The sequence below is a fragment of the Dermacentor andersoni genome, chromosome 1 (assembly GCF_023375885.2).
Source record: "Dermacentor andersoni chromosome 1, qqDerAnde1_hic_scaffold, whole genome shotgun sequence".
NCBI classification, from domain to species: Eukaryota; Metazoa; Arthropoda; class Arachnida; order Ixodida; family Ixodidae; genus Dermacentor; species Dermacentor andersoni.
The window spans coordinates 88,044,970-88,071,390 of NC_092814.1; the positions used below are offsets into that span (position 1 = coordinate 88,044,970).

The following is a 26,421-nucleotide window of genomic DNA, read 5'->3' on the forward strand; positions in this document are numbered from 1 at the left end:
CATTTTCTCACAAATGCATGGCTCCTCCCTTGACGCCTCAAAGGGCACTGCCGTGACTTATCAGTCATGAATGTGGTGCAAATGGAAAGTCTGCATAATCCCGCTCTTCCCCGCTTCTCGTTAATGCTTCTGCACCAGTAGTTATTTTGCAAACTTGCAAGAACTGAATCAGCAGTGCAACTGTGCCTTCAATTCAGTCGAACCTTGTTGCAACGAAGTAAGATCCGACACGAAAATACCTGTTATATCCAATATTTGTTACAAGCATATATATTCACTATTTGCTGGTCTCTACAGGAAACATTCAATTTAATTTGTTATATGCAAAAATATCTTTACAATGGAGCACTTGGGACCTCCAGAATCTTTTTTTATACAGGTCACTTAGTTGCAAAGATTGTTCACCATAGTGCTTGCAATAGAACTACCCAAGCACATTCAGAAAAAAAAAACCTTTATTCAACATGGATTCGACAGGTACATTAGTGAATGAAGCTGCCAATTTTCATCTGCACGCTTCATCCAATGGAATGTAAAACTTCAGCAGACATTATGGCACAGAAGTTTATGGCGTGAACCACGATGTAACCTGATAGTGGCACAAGGTAATGCTGCAGAGCTTCGAATGCCGCTATCGCCTCCCTTGTCAAAATTATTGGGCTTATCATCACTGCTGCTCAACAAGGTGATGAATGGGGCTAGTTGGTTGTTGCGCTAAGTACAGAACAGGGAGAAGGAATACAGGGACAGTGACAAGGTTGTTGTCCCTGTCTTCCTTGTCTCTCTTCCATACCTGGACCAGAAAAAAAAAAGACTTATCACTACTGTATGCATAGACGTTTACCTTCTTCCCATCCGTGATGGCTTTGACAGTGTCGCTGGTATGCTGTTCTGAGCAGATCATCATTTTGTCGGAGTATGAGAAAGGGGAAGGAATTTCTATTATCCACTGTGGATTCCACACCCTCCCGTGAGGTCTTTGTTGTGGTGTCAAGTGCGACTTTGTATGCCCTTCGCAGCTCAGTGGCAAGTACGAAAGGCAGTAGTGGCACTGCTACGTGCATTCGTTGCAAAGCAACAATTCAGCCATTGGGGATGCCCAAATTTCTTCATCGTAGAGGTAGATATGTTGTAGTGGTGATCACTTTAAAGGCATTCACAATGCATATAGTAGCAAAGACATATAGGAAAAGTAGGATTTCAACCAGGACATACAGGATACTTCATTATACAGGTCATTTTGTTGTGGAGGCATTCAACTGTGTCCCTCGTTATATTGAGGCTAAACTGGGTGCTCAACGTATTTGAGGATGTGGCTTCGAATCGCCATAGACATTAACATTCTCGTCCTTTCTAGGTGCTTAACTCTGTATTCACTAATCCCTCTGTCACTTATCTAGCACACTTCTTCCAGAGTATCAGCTTCCACTATGGCACAGGAGATGAAGCCATATACTGTCCTGTGGTCACCTTACATACCAGCCACAGTGACTTGGAGATCACCTCCTTAAATGTTGCCAAATCTTTTCTTTTCAGGGTGAGACAACAGATTATGGCCAATTGTCTTCCGAAACAAAGACAAATAAGTGCTGCCAGTGGTCAGACGCCATTTAGACTGTTCAGTTGCTCCAGCAGGTGGAGGCCATAATGAGTGACAACCCTTAACAGCAAATTATGGCCATTATGGTGCACCTTCAAGTGGCAAAATCAACAGCCAAGCTTTATGTGAACAGTTTCATTAGGCGCCACTCCAATGTAATAGATTTGCTTGCGTGACCCAAGAGTGGCTGGCTGTGAACTTCTGTGGCCACATCACCCTCAATGTGGTGTCCTAGTCTCCAATGTGGCATCCTAGTCATAGTTCCACCTCCCATGGGGAGGTGTCACTGAGAGAAAGGCTAACAGCCACGCAATGGTAAAAGCTCTCTAAAAATTGCCATTGTGGAAGCACTACCCAATATCAACACATGCACTATCTGATCCGAGACGAATTCAGTCGGTAATTAAGAAAGGAGATGGTTGTACTCAACAGTCTTAGAAAAGAGCAGTAAAGGAATGCAAAAAATTTGGAACAAATATCGGAAACATTGCCATTCGCAGAGCCATTATGTCCTCGTATACTTTGCGCACCTGACATATTTTAGAGATGTGTTGCTACTGACAGTGATGTTCCCAGCATTTTATCTAGATGCATACTCAGCCCAGTTAATTCACAGGGCACCTAAATGCTTTTGGGAAACCATCAAGGGTGTGCACGAGGCAGTGCATTGGGCAACATGGACGATGACAGATGTCGCACATCCTTTCCAACTCTTCCAATTGTTTTTACATAGGCAATGGCACACATCAATAGTGAACCCAAAGTGAACAAGGTGGTACCTTGACAACTGGATTAGATACTGTGGTTTTACCTTTTTTCATTGTCTAACACAGTTACACTTCATTGCTGCCTCCCCCTTGACCTTAAGTGGTGTGGAAGCCATTGGTGTCAGGTGTAGCACTAAAATACCAAGGTATCCCCAGAACAATGCTGCTGCTAGCACACAAAATTATTGATGGTGGTGAACTAACCAAGCTTAACCACATTCGAGAACTTTAGCAGCTCTTGCTTTTTGGACTGTGGAACACCAGCAGTCTGGTTCATATTAGTTACCCATTTTTTCAGTAAAGAAGGCTTTCATAGTATTCTGGAAAAGCCAGGCTTGACCTAGAAAGTTCAAAGAACATTTTTCTGTACAGAAATGCGCAAATACGTTGAAATCCATCTCATTAGTCTGATGTACCACTGCTGTAATTTGGATGGGAAATTCAACAAAGGGAAGTTTCACCTCTATATTCTCCACTAGCAATCAAACTTTTTCACCAATAAATGCAGATAAGAGTTCTAAAATAATGCTTTACCAGTCTAGAGCTATTTAGCATGGCTGTTTAGTGTCCCCACGAAGTCAAGGTTTCTGGTAGCAAGCGTGAGCTGTCCGAGGGGAACGCAAGGGCTCCATGAGCCACATATTTGAGATCCCTACCGTATACTGTATATGAACTGGAACGCTTGCCAGCTCTGAAATTAATCGCAGATATGTGCCTATGCATTTAACGGCTGTATGCAATGATCAGCTTTTCTACGCTATTCATTTCCTCTGATAAATGTACAATAACGTAGCTATGATAAGCATGCCATGCTTCAGCACCTCATATCCTCTATTGATGACCCATCTTATTACATACCGTGCTCATCTGCAAACCATGGCTTGACAATTATAGAATCAATGCAAGTACTCCGGCATGTAAAATAGCTTTATTGGATTGCTATAGTGCTGCTAGAAACAAGTTCTTGTAATTCAGCATTCTTCATGGTAGAGTAAATATTATCAAAGCAGCCAAGCTGTTTTAAATGGCCCATTTTTTGGCATTAACACAATCTTGCATTGTGCATAACATATGCTCGTATGATCGGCCCACAAGAATGAGCACTGAGAACTAGAAGCATCCAATGCATGCCTGTCAAGTTTCACTAGCATGTGCATTGCAGCCAGAATAATTCAGTGCGTTGTATTCTTGTACTTCATTCCAGTAATATCACAGCAATTAAACACCATGAATGTTAACATTCATTCAGCTGCTCTCTCATCTTGTAGCTGATGTTCCACAAGCCTCCGAAACAGCCCATCAGTAATGCTCATCAGCTGCTCATAAGTTCCAAACTCAACAACAGTACCTGCCTTCAACACTGCAATTTTATCTGCCCTGCGAATTGTAGATAGCCTGTGAGCAATAGTGAGCACAGTGCGCCCAACCATAAGCTTTTTCAAGGCCTCTTGCACTGCTCGCTCGCTAACAGCATCCAATGAGCTAGTTGCTTCATCCAAGATCAACACAGTGGGGTCCCTAAGAATAGCTCGAGCAATAGCGATACGTTGCTTTTGACCACCAGATAACAAGATTCCTCGTTCCCCAACCATTGTATTAAAGCCATCAGGAAGGCCTTGGATGAACTCTAGTGCATTGGCCTCACTTGCAGCCCTGATTACATCGTCTTTTGAACTTTTCTCCATACTCTTTGCACCGTAAAGGATATTCTCGAAAATTGATGTAGCAAAAAGTGTTGGTTCCTGGCTAACAATTCCCACGTTCACTCTCAGAAAGTGGGGCTCCAGGTCCCTAATATCAATTCCATCCAGCATGACAGTACCTGAAGATGGGTCATAAAGCCGAAGGAGTAAAGAGGCCAGTGTTGATTTTCCCTGCCCGCTAGGGCCTACAATTGCCAACACAGATCCTGCAGGCACTGCAAGGTTTAGCTTTTTAAGAACGTCAATGTCTGGCCTGGAGGGGTAGGCAAATGTAACATTGCAAAACTCTATGTGCCCTTGGAGATTGGAAAGCGCCAGCCCACCAGAGTTTGGCAGAGCCGGAACACGATCAGCAATTTCCCATACTTTTTTTGAAGCACCCAGAGCTTTGGTTGCTTCAGTGAAGAAGCCTCCAAGACTACCGATGGACACACCAACATAAGCTGCATACAGCAAAAATGAAGACAGGTTTCCTACAGTAAGTCTACCATCAGACATGAGAATACCCCCATAATAGAGGACAGCCAATACAATCATATTTCCTGTGGCACCAGTGCAGCCAAAAAAGACTGCCCGCAACCACGTTTCAGTGTTAACCTTGTCCAAGAGCCTAGAAAGCCCTTCAGCATACCTGTTGATCTCGAAACTTTCTTTAGTAAACGCGCGCACAGTTCTGATGTGTGACAGCTGTTCCTCTGCAATGGCACTAGACTGGGCAAGCTGCGTCTGTACGTCTGCTGCGACTTGCCTCAGTCTACCAGCAAACGCGAAGGAAATAATGGCAACCGGTGGTACAACGCTCAGGCCAACTAGTGACAACTGTGGCGATGTGTACAACATCATACCCACACCACCAAACACTGCAACAGCAGAGCGCAGGCCATCTGATATGTTTTGTGTTAAGGACATCCCAACCAGCGCAGTGTCGCTTGAAAGTCTGGTGATGAGATCACCCGTGCGGTTTTGGTCAAAAAAGGCTATCTCCTGCTGCATCAGCGAGGCGTGAGCTTGCTTGCGGAGAGAGTTGATTATTCGCTGTGCTGAACTGTTCATAAGGTACACTCGACCAAAGTTTGCAAGACCACCGATCACAACAGCGCCAGTCAGAACCTTGCAAATCCAGTTGAGGTTGGCGCGAAGTTCGTCGTTGTTAGACGCAGTGTAGATCACGTCGATCACTTTGCCGATGCAAAATGGAAAGGCGATCATAACAGAGCTGGATACAAAAAGCAACAAAATAGCAGCACCGAGGCGAAATCGTTCGGGTTTTGCTTGCCGCAACAGTCTCTTTAGTTCACCGCTGTCGATGCGTCGAGCGCTTGAGCAAGCTCGACAGAGTACGACAGACACAACTGGTTTCACCGGAGCTACGCAGACGCGACGGATGGTACAACCGTTCAAGAGGATGCCACCATTCCTTGATGAGAACGACCTGAGCAATAGGTGCTTATGGATTCTCACTTGACGAAATAACTGAGAGCCTGTACTAACTATGAAAGCGTGCATGGCGAGTTCGTCCTGCGAAGGTTATCTGATGTTATCAACAGTATTTGAAGCACCCAGTAGGAATCAGCTGTCGAGCTCGTTTCTCAACAGTTCTACGCATCCTGAACTTGCACAGAAACACGCTGCAGGGTGCAAACACTTGGTAACAACATAATAAGTTCACGAAGAGCACCTAGTATCACCAAGCTATAACCGAGTGCACCGCCTGCCGCAGACGCCGCAGATGTCTCGTATGTGCACCTAGGATCCGGTCACGTGAGAAAATTTTGTGCGACCATTGTACGACATATAGGTGTTCACTGATTTAGACGCTAGCGTGTTTTCGACGCTACCTATTATTCTACACTTCTCTACACGTTTGGGCCGAGGATTGTATGGAGTAAGAAAATGGGCTTTCCTCCCAAATTCCTCCCATCAACATTAGCACCAATCGCGCCAAATCCGCGCGTTTCGATTCTGATTTTGTGCGAGCTGCTGGTTGTGTACCCTGTTTCGAAGACCAATGCTCCCTGCCGTGTGTTAAAAATGACGAGCGTGAGTACCGGTAGAGGCGGTAGTACTAAACGCTTTGACTAAATGCAACACCCTCTCGCCTGTGAGCAAGGCCAGTTAGCATTGTGCAAGCGATCTCGATCGGCGCGACATAAAGGACTTCGCCGCTCGTTTCAGGATACCACACAGAGGTTGCTCTCCATGATTGAAGTTCAGAGAAGCTGCCCTCGACACGCTGAAGACAACGACAAATTCATAGAGAAATAATGTGAAACCTATCGGACGATTTTACTGCAAATATAATGTAACGAAAAAAAAAAAACTTTATTAGGCAAGTTCATAGCACGAAGGGGGAATGGGGAAACGGACTCAAGTTGAATCGTTACGCCCCTTCCGAGTAAAAAAGAATCGGTTGGCGACAGTACTTAGCGAAAAGGTTGAATTTCAATTTAGCTAAATTTTGATCTAACGAAGTGCCGATCTTACCGACCTCTCTTTGTAAGTGTATTGTCATCCAACATTGGCACCTGTTCGACACTTATTCATCTAAGTTTTGAAGGAAGTGCTAAAAATTATTTTCTGATTTCGTGCCTTCATTGCTGCAACTACGGTGTCAGCAGTTCTGTAGCTTGCGGTGCAGTTTATTTCTCTAATGCAAGGAGATATAGAACTCCCCTGCTTGTTTTGATCTTTAGTGGTGCCTCCGCCTGCCCATCACTATTATCCCAAAATCCTTTGCAAGGAAACTACAAAGAACGAAATGTTCTCATTCTGCTGGAAGGACATTAACTCACAGTCAACAGATTGGCAGTCCAGGATTGTGCCTCTCAGCCACTCTGCTCATACATCAGTGGAGAATACTTATCTTGGAGAGTAGGATGGGGCCAGCAGCTGCCATGACTGCCCAACGCCTGCTCAACATCTGTGTATTGGATAGAGCTGGCGTCTGTACCTTCATATTCAAGCATGTAGCTTTCCCAGTTGTGGAAGTGGTCCTAAATTAAGTTCTTTTCATCGGCATGTAATAACAATAATTGTAGAGCTCTGCTTGTCCTCATTTTGACTGTATGGTGCTGATATCCTTTTGATTCAAGGTTAGCGTAAGGCTTATAATGGGGCAGCCAAAACATAAGTTTTAGAAAAGCTGGACGAAGAAGCTAAAGTCTTGTTTTAGTAAAAAGCAGTGGCTCATTCCATCTGCATGTTCTCTACACTGATTTCAGGTACACTTTTAGGCAGGCTTTTTGTAGCTTGAGTAGCATCCATGACACCTTTTGTGCAATTAGTTCCGCAGACTTGCTGTTCTTAAGTATGGTAATTCTTTAATTCAATCAGATATTCTGTCATTCTTGAAGGGGAGAGGATACGAAATATGATCATGGCCATTGCGAGAACAAATTTTCAAGTAAATCAACCATAGTACTGTGAGAGAGTTCATGGCGTACGCTGTCCCTGTTCTTAGTTTTCTTAGAGCTGATGGTTATGCTTGCGTAAGAAGCAGCAAAACTATTCACTATCCTCTGCCCTTTCAGGGGAAAGGCGTGTAGTTTGAGTCTGCTGAGTCTATAAAAGCTCAATTAAAGAAAATGTTGGACAGGTTTGTGTGTTACTGAGTTGTTTGAAAGCTTAATTCAACAGATTTTATGTTCTGATCATGTCCTCAATGTACCTCTGCGATCTGCGCAGTGTTCAATAGTAGTCATGATGCTTAATCTTGATAAACAAGCACAAGCTCCATCACTTAGATTGTTCGAAGCTTGAGCTTGAACACTTGCATGGTGTGCAGAATGGCGGCTCAGTAGGTGCTCTTTCTGCCATGTTTTCCAAAATTGCTCAACGAACTGTGCCATGACATCTTCTCATCACTGTGGATTTTGCAACTGAAATGTCTGTCTCTTCTTTGTGATAGAGAAAGCCTTTTGAGTCGCTTACCATTAGAGAAATGGGCTGGTGTAACTACTTCTATTTTCACTGGTGATGAGGACATTTAAGTGAGAGGCCTGCGTTTTATTACTGCCTTTACCTTATACAACACCATCCCAAATTCTTGAGGCATCAGCTTCACCTTGCCGAGAACCTTCTGGAGGCTGTAACTGCAGTTCTTAACATCCTCTCCCAAAAGCCTCCCTACCATGCTGCCTTTTCTGCTATAAGCTTCCACTCAAACCTCCTTTGAGAGCAGTACTGTTGAATAATGCACTTGTTTTGTGAGAGTTGCATTGAATTTCCGACACTCTGCTGGCCAACGAAATGCTGCCATTGGAAGGGTGATCCTCTGATGCAATGCAGCGTGACTGTAGAATTGGTTCAAAAAGGTTAGACCTATTTTGTGCCTTGAGGGAGCTAATCACGAACTTCACCAACCTGGCTCCTAGCAAGAAAGTTGCAGTCTCGGTGGCAGGATTTTCTTTATATTTGGTACTCTTGATTTGGCCATTACACAAGCCGTGGACATGCGCTCATGTTCAAAATACCTGAAAAAATGTGCAGGCTCCATAAGCTTTCTAGTTGGTATAACAAAGCATGTGCATTTGAACGATCTGCTTTCCGGCTCAGCATTCACCCAACAAGGGACAGCCTGGGCATGAATAGGATGCAGCTCTGAGCACCAGTTTCCCCACTTTCTTCACTTCTCGCGGCTCGCTGTCTCAACCAATCTTTCATTGTCACAGCTCTTAAAACAGTAGCTTCGCTTAAATACTGAAATGTACAGTCATTCCAAGGGGGTCAAATAACAAGAATTCTTGATACCGTCTACAAAACAGACCTCTTGCATGGTTTGCATGGAAGGTCTGCGTGGAGAAACCTAAGTGCAGATCTTTAGGCAATGGACAAAACTTGTGTAACAGGGTCTCATATTATTTCGAGCTGGAATGGCGGTTACATTGGCTGCAGCAATTAACTCATGGTGAGACTGCGATGGCCATTTCCTCAGCCGCATACCCATCGCCTCAATCGGGGCATTAACTTCTCTACAGAGTTGTCGTGTTTCTTCCTCTGTTGCAGGTCTAATGCGGTGGCCAAGTACATGGAAAGATTGAGCTAATTGCCTGGCTATCGCTTATAGTAGGCCTTACACTGATATCATGTGTTGCCGCAGAATGACATTTAGCACGAATAGGCTTTTTGCAGTCCCAAAGAGCTGTCTGATTATTCTCAACTCACTACACAGTATCTCTTTCTTCTTTCTTGATATTCATCTGTAGCAAAGCTTTTAAAGTGATAGCTTTCTTTGCTTCTTCCTCCCACTTTGCAGTTTATCAGTTTCTGGCCATTTATGGTCACTTTGGCTCACTGGGTGTCTCGTCATCATCATCATTATCAGCCTGGTTACGCCCACTGCAGGGCAAAGGCTTCTCCTATACTTCTCCAACTACCCCGGTCATGTACTAATTGTGGCCATGTTGTCCCTGCAAACTTCGTAATCTCATCCGCCCACCTAACTTTCTGCCGCCCCCTGCTACGCTTCCTTTCCCTTGGAATCCAGTCAGTAACCCTTACTGACCATAGGTTATCTTCCCTCCTCATTACATGTCCTGCCCATGCCCATTTCTCTTTCTTGATTTCAACTAAGATGTCATTAACTCGCGTTTGTTCCCTCACCCAATCTGCTCTTTTCTTATCCCTTAACGTTACACCTATCATTCTTCTTTCCATAGCTCGTTGCGTCGTCCTCAATTTAAGTAGAACCCTTTTCGTAAGCCTCCAGGTTTCTGCCCCGTACGTGAGTACTGGTAAGACACAGCTGTTATAAACTTTTCTCTTGAGGAATAATGGCAACCAGCTGTTCATGATCTGAGAATGCCTGCCAAACGCACCCCAGCCCATTCTTATTCCAGGGTTCGTGCGGGTCCTTGAAACCCTTGAAAACCCTTGACTTTGAAAAGATCGTTTTCAAGGCCTTGAAAGTCCTGGAATTTTCGGCGATCCTTCAAAATCCTTGAATTTCCTAAATATTTATTTTTAATAAACTTCCAGTGATTGTATTCGAGAAAATTTCAACCCTCCTGAATTCCAGCTGCGATTTTGTTAAAAAAAACTGGAATTCTCAGGCATATTGAATTGTCTGGTAAAACTCAGGGAATTTGTGCTTCAATCAGGGAAAATTGGCTGTCATTTTATTGAAAGGGAACGAAAGTCGCGATCTACTGCTGGCTCGAATAAAAGAGACGACTCGTTACGAATTGTCTTTGACGCCGTGTCGTTGGCTGGAGGAGTTGCCTGTGTACAGTCAACAATCGATTTTCTGGACGCCCGATTTTTGTGAAATGCCCGATAGCGCGGACGGCTTTGAGGCTCCACCACGCGTCCCATAGTGTCGATGTATAAGAATGTCTGTAATTTCAGACGCAAGAACCCTTCGCTCTCCGATTTTCCGGAGCTTTTGCCGTGACTGCAGGTCCCAAATGGCATTAATCAAAGCCATCACCGCCGTTTTGATTATCTCGCCGCCTCGAATTATCCAGCGCTCTCGCACGCCGATCCGCTGGCAGCAGTAGCTACCACCGCGGCAACACTAGGCTTTGCTGCTTCGACGTTCGCTATTAAGGTTCTTGCCGTTCGGTGCCGTGTTTTTCATTGAAAGAATTCGCTGCTGTCAGTAATCGCACCAACAATCGCATCTGTAATCCTCGCGTATGGCTTCGAAGCTTAGAAAGCGTGGCGCGTTGCATAATGCTGGTTCCCGAAAGGCAGCTGCGCCTCAGCACAGCAATGTTACGCGGTGAAGCGTACGTGAGGTATTGCGGTGAAGCTTAACAAGTGTGGGAAGGGGCAATTGTCACGGGACACAGTACACATTCCATAATTATACACGCGTGTATAATTATGGCCCTGCGTGTGGTCCTTGAAAATCCACACACAGGACCTTGAAAGTCCTTAAAAGCCCTTGAATTTTTGTCATATGCACCAGCATGAACCCTGTTATTCTGATTATTTCAGTCTCATGATCCGGATCAGCGGTCACTACCTGCCCTAAGTAGATGTATTCCCTTACCACTTCCAGTGCCTCGCTACCTATCGTAAACTGCTGTTCTCTTCCGAGACTGTTAAATATTACTTTAGTTTCCTGCAGATTAATTTTTAGACCCACCCTTCTGATTTGCCTCTCCAGGTCAGTGAGCATGCATTGCAATTGGTCCCCAGAGTTACTAAGCAAGGCAATATTATCAGCGAATCGCAAGTTACTATGGTATTCTCCATTAACTCTTATCCCCAATTCTTCCCAATCCAGGTCCCTGAATACCTCCTGTAAACACGCTTTGAGTAACATTGGAGAGATCGTATCTCCCTGCCTGACACCTTTCTTTATTGGGATTTTGTTGCTTTCTTTATGGAGGACTACGGTGGCTGTGGAGCCGCTATAGATATCTTTCAGTATTTTTACATACGGCTCGTCTACACCCTGATTCCGTAATGCCCCCATGACTGCTGAGGTTTCGACTGAATCAAATGCTTTCTCGTAATCAATGAAAGCTATATATAAGGGTTGGTTATATTCAGCACATTTCTCTATCATCTTATTGATAGTGTGAATATGGTCTATTGTTGATTAGCCTTTACGAAATCCTGCCTGGTCCTTTGGTTGACAGAAGTGTAAGGTGTTCCTGATTCTATTTGTGATTATCTAAGTAAATACTTTGTAGGCAACGGACAGTAAGCTGATCAGTCTATAATTTGTCAAGTCTTTTGCGTCCCCTTTCTTATCGATTAGGATTAGGTTAGCGTTCTTCCAAGATTCCAGTAAGCTCGAGGTCATGAGGCATTGCTTATACAGGGTGGCCAGTTTTTCTAGAACAATCTGCCCACAATCCTTCAACAAATCTGCTGTTACCTGATCCTCCCCAGCTGCCTTCCCCCTTTGCATAGCTCGCAAGGCTTTCTTTATTTCTTCCGGCGTTACTTGTGGGATGTCACATTCCTTTAGACTATTGTCTCTTCCATTATCGTCGTGGGTGCCACTGGTACTGTATAAATCTCTAGAACTCCTCAACCACTTGGAACTATCTCATCCATATTAGTAATGATATTGCTGGCTTTGTCTCTTAACGCATACATCTGATTCTTGCCTATTCCGAGTTTCTTCTTCACTGCTTTTAGGTTTCTTCCGTTCCTGAGAGCATGTTCAATTCTATCCATATTATACTTCCTTATGTCAGCTGTCTTACGCTTGTTGATTTACTTGGAAAGTTCTGCCAGTTTTATTCTAGCTGTAGGGTTAGAGGCTTTCATACATTGGCGTTTCTTGATCAGATCTTTCATCTCCTGCGATAGCTTACTGGCATCACTACTTACAATAGCTTACTTATCACTAGAAATTAAATAAACAAAAACGTTCGTTGGTTAGGTTAAAACTGTGCCCCTAGCAACATAAGCTCGATGCTCTACCCAATAAACCATGGACGCATGCTTGAAAATGGGGAAATAAACTCATGCAAGTGAGCATTTGCGTGGCATATAGCAACACTTTATAAAACATCAGTACACATATCTTCCTTGTGGCGATGAAGGAAGAAGTTACGGGATGCAGTCGTTCCTGAAAGTACGCTCTAATAAGGTAAGTTTTTTTAACAGTCCTAATAACACTTGTAAAGCTGCGTACTTGCTGGCCAATATCCCGTAGTAGGTATAAGCCATTCTTGGGGCAACAAGAAATTTGCTGCACGTCTCTCATTGTACTGTTATGCTTTGGCACGTTTCTGCGAAGTCAAGGTTAAGCACTTTGTGTCTTATGATTGAGAAAGTCTTTATGCTGTATAAGTGTACCGCTTGCTGTGTAAGGTCTATTTTGGTGGTTGAGGAATACTTTCATCACTGAAATTTGCAGTCGTCTCTTGTAATGCACAACAAGCTATCACTTTCAAAGATGTCAAGCTACGGTTCAATCTGCCAAGATAATTTTTAAATATTGGCAGTCAAAGCCCTTTGAGTAATCCAAAAACGTATGAGAGGAGCAACAAAGTCAGTCGGAAGATTAGGTCCCTTTTCTAAGTATTTGTTCCGCGACACAAGTGAGGTCTATATGCTGACTCTTCGAAGATCGTCCATACGTTTGTAGTTGTTGAATCACTACGTACAACAGTCTGATGTGGAATGTAATGAATACAAGATGGCGCACCACTTCTTTCCGGTGTACATTCAGCAAGGCATGTCCTCATATAAATTTTAATGGTTGAGCCATATTCCGCAGCGAAATCCCTATTAAACTCGCTTTAAAGCTTCTCTTTTATTGCTGTCTAGCTACTCACAATCTTCTTTCCATGAGAAGGCTACCTCATAGCGATCACCATCAAATCCACCTTTGCTTTGAAACAGTTCAAGGACTGATAAAAGCATTGAGTTTTTCTAAACTGACCTCTTCTGTCAAAATTCCCATGCTCTCAAATTCCCAGAACTTTTTGCGTGCTTGGCGTCAGCACCCGGCGCACCCAGGCCGTCAGCATCCGCGACACCGCAACCGTCAGCCTTGACCCATCCGCTTTACCCCGGCACCTTCTTTAGTAACGGCACTGACAAAGTCAACATCGAAGAATGGCTTGGCATATACGAACGCGTTGCTGGACACAACCGATGGGACCCGACAGCGATGCTTGCAAGACTAGGTCGTCTGTCAGTATGGTAGGACGGCCGAGGACTAGCCTGCTGCAGAGTTCCATCTTTTGCAATACCCAGCACCTCCACCAAAAATGAAACAGGCAGAGATGTAAGGTTAAATGGGACCGATATTACTCTGCAGAAGATGTGGCCGGTAAAACCAGTATGACCGAACGTTAGGTTAGCCCCACTATGTCTTCTCTTACGTCTTGTAGGTGATCGTTGTCTTTGTCCGTCCCGTGGCACCGTGACATAATGTTCCATCATTTTACAGCATATACACGCCAAGTTTTCAGCCATGTTTTTGTTGACGTCTTTGAAGATTGGTATGACTGGCGGTTTCCAATCTTGTGGAATTTGACCAGTCATTAAAGATTAACTAAAAATATGGAATAAAAACCTGCTCATAGACAATATTATTTAGTAATTTAGAGTTAATATTGTCAGTACCTGCTGTCGACGAAACTTTCCAATTATAAGGGCTCTGAGCAATACCATCAATAAACAGACTTATACCGTGATGTATACAAAGGGTTCACCATTATTTGGGTTCTTTTTATCCCGAATGCCTTATTTATGCGCATAAACAGGTGTCAGCTATATTAATTGCCTATTTCAGCTAAAAATACACTACATGGTTTTGTGCCGAATTTGCCTTGGATAATCTAAATGAAAGGTTGACGTAAGTCCGACACTGTGCCAGAACTGCTAGTTGCTGTGCACAATCAGCTTCTTGGTGGTGCTAAGATCTGTGCCAGAAGGTCAAATGGCTGTTCCATCACTGCACAAGGTACTTTACGTTTTCTCGTCAACACAGCATAATCTGTGCTCCACTGCCTCGACTATACTCTAGCACTCCAACTGGTGCACTAAAGAACTGCTTCATGGTTTCAATTCAAAGTTGTAGTGAACAGATAGGTTTCCCAAGCAATAAGTGACTCATCATAAGAACAGTCGGTGCCATTGGGAGATATGTGTGCCGTATCATCGAATGAACGCTGCTGCAGGCCACTGTGGAACATTTATTGGCTTGGCTCTTGGTCTTGAACAAGATATCCTCCGTGAAACTGCCGCTCAAGTAGTATTTGCAAAGTATATACTATTGTTGACCATACAGCAAATTGTGTGTCCACCCATTCATTACCAAATACACCTGCTTCCAACACTGTGGGTGCATCCCCTAAACCTGCAATATCATCGTCCTGTCTCACTGACCCAAATTTGCTGCAATAGGTTACAGCATGTGATCTGTTGGCACTCTAAACAATACCTAGATGAAGACAACATGCTGTTTGGAGTGCAGCATGATTTAATGGAAGGCTTTTACTGTCACTCAGTTTATTGTTTCATATAACGACTTAGCAGTTAATAACAGGGAACAAACAGAAGCAGTATTTTTTAGATTTTGCCAACGCCTTTGATTAAGTGCCTGAACATAAAGCTCCATGTAAGCTTTACACAGTCGAATAAACACCAAATCTGCATTTTATCAGCCTATATTGAAAACCGTGTTCAGTAAGTCAAAGTCGGCAATCGTATTTGAGGCATTTCATTTCACGTCAGGTGTAGCATAGGATAGGGGTCATCCTTGCGACCTTTTCTGTTCCCAATAGTCAATGACAGCAAATATGGTTGGATGCATTGTACACAGTAGTTAAATCACAAGCTTATGAAACTACGCTGAGCAATAACCTTGATAAGGTTTGCCACTGGTGTGAAGGGTAGGAAATGAGCTTGCACATTAATTAGAGCTGTGTTGTGAAGAAAGGCAGCAAGGAGACACCTTTACACGTTCCCTATTTTATTGGCAACACCTAACAATCTTTCTGCCTATTAGTACCTCGAGGTAATTCTAACAGAATGCATGAGGTGGGACGAGCGTATTGAAAACATTTGCATGAGCACTCAGAAATTTATGCACCTGTGTCACAATTTCAAAGGAGCCCCTATACAGGTAAATGTATAGGGGCGTTTGCTGTGCTGTCAGACCTAGCTATGAATATGCATAAGCTCTGCGGAATCCATATGCCAATAAAATATTCTTAAATTAGAATTATTACAGCTAATAGAAGTTAGGTTCATCTGCGATTTCTGCAGAAAAACGATTGTGTGTCGCAGATGCTGAGTGCTCTCCATCTTGAATAGCTACAGGGAAGGCGCGCTAAACAGGCTACAACTCTTGCATTTAGTGTACAACAGAGTCCAGCATTATGAAATAATTTTACCTTTGTCCTGCTTCTGCCAGCATTCGTCAGTACCACAGTAGAATGATACAGGGCCTATGTGCTGTGAATAATGCTTATAGATAGTAATTTTTTTCTAAGACAAAGAATGGAATGAATAGCCTAAGAGCATTGTTGAAAGTAGATATGTTGTCATATTTGTGATTTGTATTGTTTGGCTATAATATTGTTTTCCAATGTTTGTGTTTTTGTCCCTTGATTACATTTTCTGTATATTCATTCCTCCTTAGACTCAAGTGAGTCGGCAGCATTTATAAATAAATTTCAGAAATGTAACTCTACCACAACAGACAATACCGTGAAACCTAGTTGGAGATAAAGTGCTGCTATTCGTAATTTGGTCATCAGGCCCATGATGGTATGACTGGATGTTTGGGCTGTTGCACTTGACTGCAATGGCAGCTTGCACTAATACCATGCTCCTAGTCTTCTCACTATATCTTACAGTTAAAAGTGTTTTAAGCAAAAATTTGTGCAAATTTCATAAACTTGGCCATTGAACAATAAAAAATATATTTATATTTTACAAATCAAATGGTTGACCTGCTGTGCTCTGATTTGATCTGAAATCACTACGAAGACATTGAATGAAGGAAAGGCTGATCTTTACCACCACTGTCTATGTAATTTCATTTCTCCGGCATTTTATAATTACATTTTTATTTTTAAGTGAAAAGCATTACTCGGGCAACCTGTCTTGTTTTCTTGGTGCAGCATTCCAGCTGTCCAGCAAATGTAGGCGGTGCAGTTTCATGAAGGATACTGCTACCGCTGTAACTCCTGTGTCGGGAGGGATAAACTGATCTGAAGTGCTCACCAGGATCCATGCAGGCCAACTTGTGTTTCAATTCCATTTGTGCCCTCGGAGCGTCTCGCGAAAGAGTACTCTGAACCAACACCTATGCACCCATACAGGCGAGAAGCCATTTCAGTGCCCTTCGTGACCTCAGAGCTTCTCACGAAAGTGTATTCTGAACCAACACCAGCGCACCCACACAGGCAAGAGGCCATTTCAGTGCCCTTTGTGCCCTCAGATATTTTCACAAAAGAGTAATGGGAACCAGCACCTGTGCACCCACACAGGTGAGAGGCCATTTCAGTGCCCTGCGTGCCCTCAAAGCAGCGTTGCCATCTGGTGAAATTGGCCACCAGATTTCGGAAATCTGGTGAAAATGTAGAGCTCCTGGTGGCCAGGCCAACAAACTACTACACCAGACAAAATCTGGGGATATCTGGGGAAAACCACTCTACCGAAATTACCGTCTACCCGCGCTGCTCATCCAAACATTTAACACTAGGTAGCGCCTGCGGCCGCCACGATTCTAAGGCCTAAATTTGTGTTTATTCCTCATGAAATCCCTGTGTTGCTGTGCTACTGCTAGGGTACAGTGAACTATATAAAGCTTACTGTAGCTAAGGTTTGTGCTAGCGTGTGATGGGGCTAGCGCTAGGTTTCAACGCACGTATAGTTATAAGTCGTTTCAATAGACGGCACCGGCTGTTCTAGTGGAGGAATGAATTTACCGTGGGAAGCACGGGAAGAGCAACGCCGGGCCACAGGCAATGCGTCAAGTGGCCAGCCGACAGACGTGCTGACGCTCCGCTCGTTTCGCTGTCACAAAAAACCTGTTGCGCAGGCCGTCTTTGACGGGAAACTTCCTGAGGATTCTGCAACATTCTGGGCTAGAATTTTCAAGTTTAAAAATGCCATGGGGAAAAAAACCCTACCAGGATTTTTGCATTGTATGCACTGGCATGTCTTTCTTGCCCAGTGTCGAATGCAGTGGTGGAGCGAGTCTTCAGTCAGGTCACGTGTGATAAGACGAAGTACAGGAACAAGATGTCGCTGAAAACTTTGGATTCCATTGCACGAATTCGCACAACGTTGGCCTCCAGAAAGGGGTGTTGCGTGAAGTTCACTATCACAGACGATATGCTACGCAGGTTTCGTTCAGGCGTCTACGATGCTCCAAGGGATAATTAAAGGCTTCTCATCGTGATTTTATATAGATAATAAGATGAGTGCTTGACGAATGTTAATTCTTGGTCATTTTTGTGCATTTAAAAGCAATTTTATTTTCTGGTGAAATCTGGGGAAATTTTAGCGAGTTTCTGGTGTCGTGCCGACTTTCCAATCTGGCAACGCTGCCTCAAAGGTTCATACGAAAGAGTCATCTGAACCAGCACCTGTGCACCCACACAGGTGAGAAGCCATTTCAATGCCCTTGTTGCCCTCAGAGATTCTCACGAAAGAGTACTCTGAACCAGCACCTGCGCTCCCACACAGGTGAGAAGCCATTTCAATGCCCATCGTGCCCTCAGAGCTTCTCACAAAAGAGTCATCTGAACCAGCACCTGCACACCCACACAGGTAAGAAGCCATTTCAATGCCCATCGTGCCCTCAGAGCTTCTCACGAAAGTCATCTGAACCAGCACTTGTACACACACAGGTGAGAGGCCATATCAGTGCCTTGCATGCCCTCTGAGCTTCTCACGGAAGAATGCTCTGGACCGACACCTGCGCACCCACACAGGAGAGCAGCCATTTCAATGCCCATCGTGCCCTCAGAGCTTCGTACAGAAAAATTGTCTGAACCGGCACCTGCACACTCACAGGAGAGAAGCCATTTCAATGCCCTTCATGCCCTCAGAGCTTCTCACAAAAGAGTACTCTGAACAAACACCTGTGCAATCACACAGGTGAGAGGCCATATCAGTGCCTTGCATGCCCTCTGAACTTCTTACAGAAGAATGCTCTGAACCAACACCTGCGCACCCACACAGGACAAGCCATTTCAGTGCCCTTTAGGCCCCCAAAGCTTCTCACAAAAGTCGACATGGAAGGTTCACCTGTACTTCCACTAATGTGAGAGGCAGTTTCAGAGCCGTTCATGTCTTGAGAACTTCTTGTGGAAGTCTATATTAAACCAACAGCCACACAGGCGGGCGGGCATTTCAGTGCCCTGCATGCCCTCGGCAATCCTCAAATGTCCTTACTGAAGGACCACGTGTGCATCCACTCAGCGAGAGGCCATATCAGTGCTCTTCATGTACTCGGATGTACTCATGGAAATTCGCACTGAACTTCACTGCCACTAATGTGAGAGGCTGTTTCAGGGTCCTTCATGTCCTGAGAACTTGTTGAAGAAGTCTGCACTGTACCGACACCCGCTCGTCCACACAAAGTCTATAGTGAAGGACCACCTGTGTGTCCACCAGGGATACGCCATTTCAGGGCTCTTCATGTCCTCGGAGTTACTTGCAGAAGTTCGCACTGAACTGACATGCACAAACCACATAAGCGAGAGGCCGTTTCAGTGCTATTTCTACCGTGAAACCTTCGGACATAAAAGCCACCACAAGTGCACCTGACACGTGCGGTGCAGCAGCGCTGAGTTGTGTGCACTCCTCATTGTTCCTTCTTGCTTTTCATGTTTTCCTTAGTTTTTTCATGGAAGCTCAGCATATGTGTAGGCCTGTAGTTCTATACTAGGATGAAACATTGCAAGTCTTTACTTTTTGTTATTATGATATTTAAGCTCTTTGTTGCAGACAAGCACTTCTTTCTGTATTGAAGCGTTTAACTGATCTTTACTAAGTCGGTTGTGCGAGTTCGTTTTAGTGCACTAAATAAAATTTGGGATTGGGTTTTGTTAATTATTGATATTTCAATACTTGCACTAATACCATGTAATGTTTCAATTCCTTTGCATTTGTTGTGCTGAACACTTAAAGAGAATTTGAGTGGATATTTACTATTGCTGTGAAATGCAATTATGTGCTTTTTTATTCCTACTATGATTCAAGTGGTTTCAGTGATACTAAATGCACTAGTATGAAATTTTTTTACTCGTAAAGATCCGTGCAGACCCTTGAGAACCTTGAAAATTGCTTCATAATAAAACATTATTCTCATGGATTGAAGGCTCTTTAATTTTTATGCATCCTTAACCCTTTCAGTATCGTTTCTTCCCCCAGATAATATAGAAGAAACAATGACTTATTTTCGCTTATTTGGAAGGGAAGAAATGACATGGATAATGGCACATGCAATCTTAGTATGGTCCTCACACTCTTGTTTTTGTTTTCTATAACCTACTTAAAAGAGATTTGTTAAATGAGAAAGACAGTCATTCTAGATGCACTGCTTGACCAAGTGGTCGCTGCGGTTGAGTGCATAACAAAAAAGGCAAGCAATGAAGATAAACACAACGATCTAGTCCTCACCTTAACCGAATGTGTTTGCATGAGAGTCAGCTTAGCTTTCCTCAGCTGTCCAGTCAGGCTATTCATTCTGAACTCAATATGTTTCGAAAGTCAGCGATATGGGCATAACTCACATTCCTGTCATGGGAAACTCAAATGTGCAAAGTGCTGATAACATCAATATAAATTGGAAAACTTTGCGAATGCATTCACAAAGTGTCATGACTGCAGCAGTCCGCATGCAGCCTACTCTGGATCATGTGTAATATTAAAAAAGGGGAGAAGGTAATCTAGGTAGCACTTTAAAAAATTGACTCGCAGTGCATAGAGGACATGCATATTTTTCAGGTTTAAACTAGGGCGATTCAATTCACTGGTGCTGGTATACGCTATCTCTTGTTGATGGGAGATGTTAGTATGGCCTTGCTGACCCGACCCTGTCCTCCAGCTTCTAGAGCCCTGCTGCAAATGTATGGCTTAGTACACGGGATATTTCACAAAAACTGCTGGAAAGACAGCCACCTTCTCCTCCGGCTCCTGACTTCCAGTGCTCCACCTGAGCCCATGGAGGTAGGCTTTTTTGACACTGGGGAGCAGTACGAGCTGAATCCCAAGGCCTTTCTGACCGGTGAGGTCAAGATCAGCTAGCATAAGTTGAAAATTGTCTTGATGGAATCATCCTCTTCTGAACCAGTGTGCCAGCCCCTCCAGCCTGCTTGGCCTTGTGGAGGTAGCGGCTAGCCTATCAGCCTTAGTGCCGAGAGCGCAGCATGCTGCTGAGCATGCCGAAAAAGTCGGTCTGTGCGTAACTGCCCCACACAATCCTGCAGCTTACTTTGAGTACCACCCAGACTTAAGGGGGGGCCGCCCTTTGAAAACAAAAAAAAATCGCGAAAAACTCGGTTTTTGGAAAACCACATATTCGGGCAGTATGTCTTATAAGCTACCATTTCTGTAAATATCAACGTCTAATTCATCGCGAAACTATTTCAAATAAAGTTTATAACGAGCTGCGGCGAGCGAGTGCTCAAAATAGCCCTTTTTGGCGCGAACGCCATTTCCCCACAATTACCCCGAGCGCCGCCATTTTGGTGTTCGTGCATTCTTGTGCTTTATTTCCCTGCCACCCGGGGCGACGGCAGCGCGGAAGTAACAAATATAGTCACGGGAAGACTACAAATGAAGCTGTGAAGGGTGATATGGGCTGGACTAGTTTTGAAGTGAGGGAAGCTCGCTGTAGTGACAAAGTCAAGCATGGGCTTCAAGTAAGGGTGAACATCGAAATGCGGGGTAAGTAATAAGCGATGTGTTTGCATAGTTATAAAGATTCTGTCCTCTTTTTCAGGTTTAGGATGCTCAAGCCAGCCAGCAAGAGAGTGATCTTGCAAGTACGGTTCGCCCTCCAGCCCCACATTGCATCGTACCGTGTGTCTTTAGGAGTGCTGACAACTTTTCTTCCTCTTTTGAAACTGGTAGCGGTCTAACTTGTAGTCACGGTAATGACTACAAGGCTGAACCTCACTATCTTCAGCGCCCAAAAATAATGTTCCCTTTGAAGTGGCAACCTTAAGATGAGCACTCACTGCAACATGTTTCCTTGGTAGTACTGCTGCGAGGGCCAATGCAATTAACCACTGCTGCTATGTTGAGCCCAGTGTATGAACACCAACCAGATAACGCTACAGAGATGTAGATGTAGCAGCTCGTCTCCAGCATCAGCTGAAAGTATGCTTTGGCCTTTCGTGGCACCTGACTGCATTTTAAGTAGTGCTTTATGTTTACAAAAATGTGAGAAATATAGAATCCTGTTACGTGATGTCAGGCTTAGTGTACGGAAAGCAGCGAGACAGCTTAAAAGGAAAGGGCTGATTTGATACTGCTACAAGTGGCCTAGCACTCTCAGCAGCATGGTGTGGCCTGATACCACTGCATTTGGTTGACTAGTGCATGCCAAGTGTGCTGGGGTACCAGGTAACCACTAACTGCAACTACATTGACATTCCTTATGATCCATGAATCTAGACACGAATTGGCTGTAGTCTCACTCGCATGGAAATATGGTATAGTTATTCTACTCGAATAATTTATAGAGCATACCATTTTTGTACTTATTCTGCATGCTTACTTATTAGAAGAAAATGACTTCCTCGTTATACCAGTCTTCATTTGTAAGTGTGAGAACACAATGTTAAAGCTATTTTTTTTGATGCATCAGCTGTGTTCCGAATTTTTCTCCTTTATGGAGAAGCTAATTTAGCACCCTTTTGCTGCAGGGGTTACTTGTTTCTCTTGCACAATTTATAATTGTACTAATGTATTGGTGGTTTTCAGATTGTTTTTCCTATAGGAGATATTGCTGTTTTGGGCCTCCAGCTGTTGCTCTCCTTTATGTTTCGCTACATTGTTTCTATCTTTTCTTTTGCTGAATACAAGGCTAGTCAAATAGTGCTTTGATGTTTCCATATGTGAATCTTGTTTTTGTTCATGAGAATTAAGTCTGATAATGTGCCATTTGTGTTTTATTTTACTGGAGAGAATGCAACTAACACTGCACTGGGAGAAGTGTTCCTTTGCAAGCGTTGCGTTTAATGTCTCATTTTATTTATCCTTTAGTATGTTTATGCTTAGCTGTTATGCATATCTGGTATCCTTGCATTGGTTCGTGCGTTAAGTGCTCGTTGTGCCTTTTGGGAAACCAAGAGATGGCATTATTTTGTATTTTTACTGTTCACGTTATTTTCATGAGACAGCTGCAGTCTGCCATTGTACTTCACTGCAAATATTGCGTACATCATTACGTACTTTTTAAACGGTTGATACCAGTAAGAAGTTTCACAATAAAAATGCTGGTGGTGACAACGAAGTTTTTTTCGCTTAGTAACAGTTGCACTTTGATTTGTTGTCCCAAACAGTCCAGGACTGTCTGAGAAGCTGCGTACACCAATAATCACTGGCTGTAGTAGCGTCTCGAGCAGTCTGGGACAACAATTGAAGAGGCCCAGTGCATGCATGCATGATGAATAAGATAAACAGCCAAAAATAGTGCTAGGCACATCCAGTGGATATATATTAGATGTTGCATAAACAGCAATATGTAGTACAATGGATGTCCTGTGGTTGTTGTGGACGTCTATTAGATGTTGCATATATACAGCCCTGACATCCACAGAATGTGCCACTTATGTTTTGTGGATGCATTTGTGATGTTCTACAGTACATCCTTACAATGTTTTCTGGATAAATCTGGATATCTAATGGACTTACTGAATGTCCAAGGTGCACCATATTATGCACATCTAATGGATGTATCTGGCTATCTGGGGCATAGATTGAAAATCTAGAAGGCAGAACGCGCCATAGCGGTTGAAGGCAAGTGACTGAAAGGCCGCCGATGACGATGACTGACTCAGCACGAGCGCCGCAGGCGTGGGAGGTCTGTCCGACGTACCTTTAGAGGCAAAGTTCTGACTGGTGTTGCAGAAGTCGCGGGGCGCAGTACTGCTGAACTTATATTGGGGGCGAGCTCCACCACTGGAAGAGCTAGCGCCACCGTCGGCGTGACGTGGCGTGAGGGATCACGTGGACAGCGGCCGCGTCGGCTGCTTCGGAAGCGCCGCAGCGAGCTGAAAACGAAAGTTTAAAGTCCCACCTGCGCCGCGGTTCTGATTAAGTGGTGAGGCTTTACCGCCTTGGGTGTCTGCTTGACAACATCTGAAAGTACTATAATACGTAGTGGCTGTCTTAGGAGGCGTGCAGCATGGTAGGCTACTGCTCGGGGCCGCAGTGCCGGACGTACGCAATGGAGCCCGTTGTCAGCCTTATTCATACGTAACCGCAGGGCAAGGAGCTGCGTGAAGCTTGGCTGGCGAAACTTAAAACCGGCAGACAGCCATCGGCTACAACTCGGGTATGCAGCAAGCACACACGTGAGAACGATTTCTGCTACGGCGCCGGCACTACGCGATGTTCGTTAAGTAGCAGAAAACGCGCACTGAGACAGGCTTGCCCGCGCTCGCTGCCTGGCTAATGGCATGACGGTCTGGTCTATGAACTTGTTGATGCTAGATTCTGGCAAGTTCACTGGAACGGAAAGGGAGCGGTAAGACGCACATAATAAAAAGGCATGGCATATGGTCATGTCTGTGTTATGAATTAATGCACGGGATTGCGAAAAAGAAGCACAGGGAAATCGCACGCTGAGAAGACCGATAAACATACAGTGCGACGCAACTTGCGAAATAATATTGAAATGTCCAAGAATGTACAAGACAAAAAGAAAATTGAAACATCGCGACTGCACATGGCAGTCACCGTGGGCGTCGAAGTCTATAACGAAATTATTTTTGAACAGTTCTGATAGCGTCCGCGCAACAATGGTTGCTAGTGTACTGTCAAATGCTCATATGCTGCGGCCTAAAGCTCACGGCACGATACGAAAACGCGTTCACAGCGAAAGCAAAACATTGTGCGCGGACATGCATGCAAACGCGCAGTCGGTCGCTGCGAACCCGTGCGATCGCTGCATTGAGGCTTCATTCTATTATGCCACATTCGGTTATACAGACAGCCCACTATAAGAACATATTTCACATAGTTTACTCTCAGCGTTTGCCTACCTTTCACGTAAGAAGCCGGTTCGGGAGACTCCATCGCGGCGACCGCGCGCAGTAGCGTTCACTGTACGTATTCAGTAAAGAGATAGCGTCTCTAAGCAATTCTGTGCTTTCAGTTTGCCCAAGATTATTATATCGACAGTCAAAAACTTCCCTCGTTTTGAGAGTACCTACATAAATGTCCAGGAGGGCTGCCGCGTGGTGTTCTTATTGAGCGCAGTAAGCGAAACCTATGAGGAGCGCGCCGCGTGATCCCCCATACTACGCAAGGGAGGCGCTTCCGACAGATGGCGACTCCGTAACTCCTCGCCGCCAATATGACTCTGCCTAGGTACTACGGAGGAGGTTTCTTAGCGCGTGTTGTAGGCGTTTGTCCCTAGGCGTTCCGGCATTGCGGAGTGGGGTTGAGTTTGCCCCGACACTGCTCCGACGCTGGCGTAAAATGGTGAAGCAGCAGACACTGACGCCCGATTTGGCGATCGCTGTGTCAGTCAGACTGTCTCGCACCTGCTGCGCTCGTGCTAAGTTAGTCATGGCGGTTCATAGCTTTCCCGCGCCTTACGGCGATCTACCTGTAAATAACATCACAGATGTTTCTGTGGGCGCAGTAGCGACCGTAGTAGAGTCCGGGCTGCATAGATTGAAAATCTAGAAGGCAGAGCGCCTTAGCAATCGCGGTTGAACGCAAGTGGCTGAAAGGCCGCCGGTGGATGGATGGGTGGATGGAAGGTAGGAGCGTCCCCTTTGAAACGGGGTGATAGCAGTTGCCACCATGCTCAGCTTTTTTTTTTCCTTTTATTTTTATTTACCTGTGCTGTGTGTTATTAAAATTCTCGATTTTCTTTAAATACGTCTTCCTACCCTTTTAACCTTATGTCACCTCTGCTTTTGAGCCACCAATCCTCCAATCGCCTTTTGCTAATTTTCACCGCATATTTATTTACATGACTATTATTATCTCTGAACCCTAGGGCCTCAGGAAGCGTGACTGTGGCCGCATCGACGTCGGGATTGATACCATCATATTTTAGTATGAGGTGTTCTATTGTTTCTACAGACTTACCACACACAGTACATGTACATGTCTTCTTCTTCGTTAAGTTCCTTTTTATAGCTCCGCGTTCTAAGACATCCTGACCTAGCTTCAAAGAGAAGGGCGCTGTCTCTTGAGTTATAATAAAACGCTTCCTTCCTGATCTGCTGTTTCCAGTCTCGATATAGTTCAACACTATGTTTCTTTTCCATTGAATTTATCCAATTTTTACCTTCCGCATTTTTAACCTGTCGTTTAATGCTCTCTCTTTCTTCGTCCTCGTCTCTGGCATACTTACTGGTTAGCTTCCTGTTCTTTTCCGCCATTGTGAGTCAACGCTCTTTCTGTATAGGTATTTAAATACCTTAGCTGCCCACCTGTTATCGTCCAATTTCCTCAGGCGTTTTTCGTATAGGATTTTACTCTGAGCTTCCCGTGCTTCGAACGATGCCCAGCCCATATCCCCCTGTACTGCTTCGTTTGTGGTTTTCCCGTGGGCACCTAGTGCTAATCTTCCCACAGCTCTCTGGTTTACTTCTAGCCTCGACTGAACCTCTGCCCTTAAACACAGGACCGCATTCCCGAAAGTAAGCCCCGGCACCATTACTCCCTTCCAAATACCTCTCAGTACCTCATACCTGTTGTACCCCCACAATGCCCTATG

The 26,421-nt window shown here is 44.4% G+C and overlaps 1 protein-coding gene across 1 annotated transcript; it reads right to left on the minus strand.

Moving 5' to 3' along the window:
* Positions 1-437: 437 nt before the first annotated feature.
* On the minus strand, positions 438-5,808 carry LOC126544088 (ATP-binding cassette sub-family B member 10, mitochondrial-like). The gene has a single exon (XM_050191290.2). The coding sequence runs from the start codon at positions 5,574-5,576 to the stop codon at positions 3,609-3,611; it is 1,968 nt and encodes a 655-aa protein (XP_050047247.1). The 5' UTR covers positions 5,577-5,808; the 3' UTR covers positions 438-3,608.
* Between the last annotated feature and the right edge of the window lie 20,613 nt (positions 5,809-26,421).